Source organism: Olea europaea, chromosome 14 (genome assembly GCF_002742605.1).
Source record: "Olea europaea var. sylvestris chromosome 14, O_europaea_v1, whole genome shotgun sequence".
In the NCBI taxonomy this organism is placed as follows: Eukaryota; Viridiplantae; Streptophyta; class Magnoliopsida; order Lamiales; family Oleaceae; genus Olea; species Olea europaea.
Window position 1 is genome coordinate 3,751,931 of NC_036250.1, and position 6,438 is coordinate 3,758,368.

At 35.5% G+C, this 6,438-nt stretch overlaps 1 protein-coding gene across 3 annotated transcripts; it reads left to right on the forward strand.

The window, feature by feature from the left end:
• The first annotated feature begins 363 nt into the window (after positions 1-363).
• Positions 364-4,372, forward strand: LOC111408827 (wall-associated receptor kinase-like 14). 3 transcript variants are annotated; one of them, XM_023038607.1, is made up of 4 exons: positions 364-422; positions 614-1,273; positions 2,617-2,700; positions 2,782-4,372. In XM_023038607.1, exons 1-4 carry the CDS (start codon positions 377-379, stop codon positions 4,002-4,004), a joined length of 2,013 nt encoding a protein of 670 aa, XP_022894375.1. In that variant the 5' UTR covers positions 364-376; the 3' UTR covers positions 4,005-4,372. The 3 variants fall into 3 exon arrangements, with proteins under 3 accessions (XP_022894375.1, XP_022894373.1, XP_022894374.1); XM_023038605.1 differs by lacking the exon at positions 364-422 and having other exon boundaries at positions 434-1,273; XM_023038606.1 differs by lacking the exon at positions 364-422 and having other exon boundaries at positions 435-1,273; positions 2,623-2,700.
• Positions 4,373-6,438: the final 2,066 nt, after the last annotated feature.

Sequence of the window (6,438 nt, forward strand, 5' to 3'; positions counted from 1 at the left end):
AAACAAAATTAAAGGAAAGAGATCTGACAAATTTTGTCGATAATTATCATATCAAGTCTAGTAACGTCACAATTGAGAAAACAAAATTTAGTACTCGCGAAATATGGAGTTCTCCATACTCCATCTCTAGAAGTCCAAAAAAAAAAAAAAAAAAAGAGTGATCTCGATATTAAAGCGGGCGGTAAATTAGGAAGAAAATTCAATAAAAATTGAGTGCTAAAGACAGTTGTATCCAAAAGTTGAAGGGCATCTAGTCAAGTGACTGAAAAACTGTTAAATGTATTGTCCCACAGGTTTGAAAAGAGGACAAAGGCGGTGTAGAAAGTGGAAAAGAATCACACAACATTAATACATAATCATATTCCTTCATTATTTTATGTTATTTGTCTCTATCCCATCAAACATGAAAATCAAGACTAAAGGTATTCACTCAATTTTCTCCAAAATTCCCATCATTTTCATCCAAATTACATGAATTTCTTAATTCCTCATGCTATACAAAGCCAAAACTTCATTGATATATGCAAGTTTCTTGGTTCTTATGTTAAGAAAATGAAAACAAGATTCCTATTTCAATTTCTCATCTTATGTTTAACATTTCTTCTTTCATCAGCCATGGTAGATGCATCAACAGGTTGCAACCAATCATGTGGTGGGAAAAACGTTCTTTTTCCGTTTGGATTCTCGACCGGGTGCCAAATCCGACTGAATTGTAGCCATAATGGCACCATGTTTATTAATGAATTTTCGATACTATCTATTGACTCTGATACCATATTGATGAACCTCCAAGCCAAATGCAATCGATCCATTAAAGCCCTCTTTAGTCTCTTCACCCCAAACTATGCTCCAACTTCGAGTAACGCGATTCTGATGCGAAACTGCAGAGCCCCTCGAACTGCGTGTTACATCCCTAGAACACAGGTACAGACAAACTTCGAGCTGCCGGATTGCAATTCCAAAAATGAGAACATCAGCTGCTATTCTGAGACGAACAATCAGAGTTTATTCGTTGATTATCATAACTTGAGAAAAAGCACCTGTCGGTCCCTATTTTCAGCAATCTCAATGGAGTCATTAGCCAATACTTCTGTTTCTTTGGATGTTCAAATAGTTAGGATGGGGTGGTGGCTTCAAGGGGATTGTCAGTGCTCTAAAAATGCTAAATGCACCAATTTTTCGTCGCCTGTTGAAAGAAAACCAGCATATCGGTGCAAATGCAACGAAGGTTTCACCGGCGATGGATTCAACGCCGGCATGGGTTGCCGGAAAGGTAAAATTCGAGCTTTTTACTTCTTCTTTTTTCCCTATATCTCTTCTTTTTCCTTTTTTCTTTTTTTCTTTTCTTTTTTCTTCTTTATTTTTGGAGGACATTTGATCAAGTAATTATTCAATCAGAAGATGATTTTTTTTATTATTATTATTTTTTTTTTCAAAATTCAAATGCCTGAAGTAATTATCATCACTTCTTGTATGCCTAATAAAAAGTCCAACATCTTTCCAAAAGTTGCACCATCGATAAATTCAAACGTTTAATTAATTTTGTTCTTTGAGCGACTTTAAGGGCCATGGCAATAATGGACAATACGTAATGGTCATATTTCTTGCGATTAATTACATTAATCAGACACGAAATTTCTCCCGATTCAGTAGTTTTTGTGCTCATAATTTCGATGAAACTTTGCTAGAACTTTAGAATTCGTGCTATATAGCACCAATATATGTGACATTATGTGATGGATTCAATTAAATGTGAAGTTATATGATTTATTTAATTGTACACATACACTGAAGTTGTAACACTAATGATGCTAAATAACATTACTAATTAACTTTTCAACGGCATATTTTATCAATTTTTATTAAAATTTATATCACACGTGTATATTTAAGAACGATTCCATTAATCGAGAAAAAAACTCACGAAAATGAAAATTGGGTGATTAGTATAGTAACATTAATTTGAGTTTGTCTGCAAATAATCATGTAACAAACTTGGGCATTAGTTTTGCTGATGTTTCCTCTACGAAACTACTTGTGAATTGTGGGGCCAAAGAACTTTAATCATGGTCAGCATGATCGTGCTATAAACTATAATTTGATGATAATCATTTGGTATTATATCAAGTCAATCCAATCCATTAGTCTAACCGGCCAAATTTTCTTACATCATTTGGTCGTGGGAACGAAATATATGTATTCTTAATCATTTTGTCTGATTAAAGAAAGAATAAGACATGCTTAACAGTAGGTTAGTTCACCAAACGATAGAAATAGTAGGGACTACGGACCCTCTATTTAAATTATCTTCTGTCAAGAAATACGTACAAATTTGTTCTTCGTGACATCTAAAAGATACCTGTAGACATAATAATGTCTGTAAGTATGTCCAAATTCAGTATGATGCATATGAATAAAAAGTGGGTTTTTCGTGCTTGATATGAAAATCAAGAAATTATAAAGAAAACCGGGTTGAAAATAAAACTCGAAAAATTTGAACCTAATTATATTTGGATAATTCTATCCGCGATAAACAATCCTTGTGTTCAATTATGTCGAGTCGTCTTATATATTATGCTTTCAATGCCTGATTTTGAACTTCATTAAATGGTGAAGAAACAGATTCAGAGACATGCAATCCTTCCAAGTACTTATCAGGCAAGTGTGGAGGAACAACTAGAGTTGGTGCTTTAGTAGGAGGTAATAACATTTCTTTGTCCATTGTGATGCAGATTCTTTCGTGGAAATCTGTGGTCTGAATAAGGAATTTTGCTTATATAGGTGTTGCAGCAGGTGCTTCATTGATGATCAGTTTAGGTCTCATATGTTGTCTCGTTCGAAGAAGATCGAAATTGAGAAGCAGTAGTAAAAAAAGACGCCAATTATGTGAAGAGACAGGGATTTCTATTCCTGTATATCCTTACAAGGAAATGGAGAAAGCTACAGATTTCTTCTGTGAAAAACGAAGACTTGGAAATGGCGCATATGGAACTGTATATTCGGGAAAACTGCATAGCGACGAATGGGTTGCAATCAAAAGGATCAAGCATAGAGATACTGGGAGTATTGAACAAGTAATCAATGAAATCAAGCTTCTGTCCTCAGTCAGTCACCCAAATCTTGTTCGACTCTTAGGTTGTTCGATAGAAAATGAAGAGCAGATTCTTGTTTATGAGTATATGCCCAATGGGACTCTATCTCAGCATCTGCAAAGAGAAAAGGGTAATGGACTGTCTTGGCCGGTTCGTCTCACTATCGCTGCTGAAACCGCTCAAGCTATATCCTATCTACACAATGCTATGCATCCTCCTATTTATCACAGGGACATAAAATCCAGTAACATTCTCTTGGATTACAGTTACACATCAAAAGTTGCAGATTTTGGGCTTTCTAGACTAGGATTGACTGAATCATCCCATATTTCAACCGCGCCTCAAGGTACTCCCGGATATCTTGATCCTCAGTATCATCAGCATTTCCATTTGTCTGATAAAAGCGATGTCTATAGTCTGGGGGTGGTTCTTATTGAGATCATAACAGCATTAAGAGTAGTGGATTTTAGTCGACCACAGAACGAGGTTAATTTGGCTGCTCTTGCTGTAGACCGGATTGGAAAAGGGCATTTGGATGAGATTATCGACCCCTTACTTAAACAAAATACGGATGCTTGGACTCTTTTATCTATACACAAGGTAGCTGAACTGGCATTCAGATGTCTTGCATTTCATAGGGACATGAGGCCTTCAATGATGGAAGTAGCCATTGAACTGGAACAAATTAGGCTCAGTCAGTTGGCGAACGCAGAAGATTGCATCACAGCTTCATCAGAGGCATCCTCGAATTCGTCTTCATCCAATTTAAGCGAGAAACCACTGAATCTCACTGTTAAAAAGCATGACTTAGATAGCATAGTACTGTTTGGTAGCCAAGAATATTCTACAGTATCCTTGCACGACTTGCCAAGTGAACGAAGCTCACCATCATCAAATAGTTTGCCATTTTAAAGAAGCAAAAAAAGCAAGATATATAACTACTCTCCCAAATCCAAAAATGGCAGTCTATTTTTGTATTTACCGTCAAATTGTACCCAGCAGTGTGTTAATTTATACTCTCCTTACATAACGATCAGACAGAGTGAAGAATTCCTTTTCTCCCCAATATGTAATGATCCAAAGACTACCAGTGTTTTCAATTATTTTCCTTTGATAAGTGATCACTTGATCATATTGTAATCATTTGTAAATTGTCAGCATAGAGGATAAGCCTCTAAGTTTGGGTCTTATACCGGAAGCAAAATAGTCTCAATGTCAAGAACTCCTAACGAGCAAAATAGAGAATGAAAAGCAACTTGTCCCAATGGCTTAGTGAATAAGTCTGCATTTGTTTCCCTCTCTATAAAGACAGTTTAAAGTTCACCATTTTGTATTCAGTAATGGACCGTATGGAAATTGTTGTGTATAAAACGTGTTCCTCAAAAATAGCAACTCTTTTAGTTCGACAAATCTGGTTGGAAGGCCATGTGGCAACCCCGAATTGGTTCAAACATGTTCACTTGGATTATGCTTCTTTGTGAGGCTACTGGACCGTTGGATACAACCTATGGCTAAGATAAATTTACTCCACTATGAGACTCTTGGGACTAGACGGTTGAAGTCACTTTTCAATTTTCTGAGTCTCTAGATTCATCGCCTCTCTCTCTTCTGGACTCTCAATCTTCATCTTTTGATTTTCTTCGATCTTTTGATCACTTAAGTGTAGTCTAGCCAAAATAATGGTTGAATCTGTGTGATTCATGTTGCAACAGTAATTAGGCCTAAAATATTGGCTGATTTAGTGTTTGTAGTGGTTGGCACAAAGTCTTGTTCTTATTTTTGGTTAAGTTCTTGAGATTTAAGAGATCCATGTGTGGATCGATAATTATCTCTGAGTCTGATTGAGTTTTCTGGATCTGTACTCTTTTTTTTTTTTTTTGGACGGTTTTTGCGCGCTTAGTTATCGGGCTAATCTTTGGGCCCTCAGATTAGGCGATTGTCGAATTGGGTGAACAATTTTGTGGCGTTCTTTTACTTTTGCACCGTGGTTTGTTTATTTTACTGTTTTGTTAAACTGTGTAAGGAAAGAACCCTAACAACTGGTATCAGAGCCTTCAAGCTCACTGGGGGTGCAAGTTTTGAACGAAAAATTGTTTGTGTCATTTACTTCTTTTGTCTGATTTTTCTTAGGGTGCAATTTTATAACAGAACACTTTGAGGGGTCTTTCTTTCCTGTTAATTTGATTGTTTTTTTAAATAAATTGAAAGATCTAATTTGTGACCTTTTTGTGTTGTTGTTTGGAAGGGATACCTTGGTGAATGGTGGTGAAAAAACCACGGTCTACTTCCTGAAAGGAGGAGTTCTTTCTGTCCTTAGGTTGAGACTAACAGTGTGTTCTTCTTTACTATTAAGACAGTATATGGTGAGAACATTTTAATTGTTTGGGGCTTTTGTATAATGATTTTAGTCCTTGATAATTGATATAAGATATATGTATGTGATACATGGTAGAATTGGTACTGTAATTTGAATTGCATATTTCTGTTATTGTGAGCATACTGCGTTAGTTAAGTTCTTGTATATAACTTGGTGCAATTACTTGATTACTTGGAGTACTCACTCTGTATCAAATATTATTGTTCTTATTTCAAGTTTGGTGAATATATATTTGCTTGGATTTTTGAAAAAAATTTCAAAACCATTTTCTACTCACTAGTTGATCTTTAATTCAAGATTATATTATGTCCATGAGCCATAGGCCACCCTTTTATAGAACCCATGATGGGTTTGAAGGTCACCTTGTCTCAATTCGATGGAAAGAGGGATTACTCTATATGGAAGCAGAAAATGAGAGTCATTCTGGTTCAACACAAGGTCTCTAAGGCCCTTGATGATCCTGAAACTTTTTCTGCTGAACTTAAGGCAAAACCAAATGAAATTGAAAACATGAATGAAATTGCTTATAGTTTCATAATTTTACATTTGTCTGATAACATTGTAAGACAAATTGATGAATCCATAACTGCTAGAGCCCTATGGACTGTCCTTAATGCTATGTTCTTAACTAAAACACTACCAATAAAATTTATCTCTTGGAAAATCTGTTTAGCATTAGGATGGACCCGGGGAAGGACTTAGAGGTAAATTTGAGTAAATTTAGTATCATAGTGAAAAGCCTTGCACATAATGAGAAGAAATTTGATGATGAAGACCTTGATGTAATCCTTTAAACTCATTACCTAACTCATATAAAGATGTCAAAAATGCAATAAATACTCAAGGGATAAACTAACTTAAGCTATAGTCATTGATGCTTTAAGATATAGGGAGTTAGAAGTCAAAAAGGAAATTAAATCTAATCCTAGAGATGAAAGCATGTTTGTAAGAGAAAGACCTAAAAAGAGA

What these genes read in the sequence shown, in the direction of transcription:
- LOC111408827 (XM_023038605.1), top strand. Translation starts at nt 472, where the DNA reads ATGAATTTCTTAATTCCTCATGCTATACAAAGCCAAAACTTCATTGAT. An exon ending in CGGCATGGGTTGCCGGAAAG is followed by an intron (nt 1,274 to 2,616) that starts GTAAAATTCGAG and finishes TAAATGGTGAAG; the next exon opens with AAACAGATTCAGAGACATGC. An exon ending in AGTTGGTGCTTTAGTAGGAG is followed by an intron (nt 2,701 to 2,781) that starts GTAATAACATTT and finishes TTGCTTATATAG; the next exon opens with GTGTTGCAGCAGGTGCTTCA.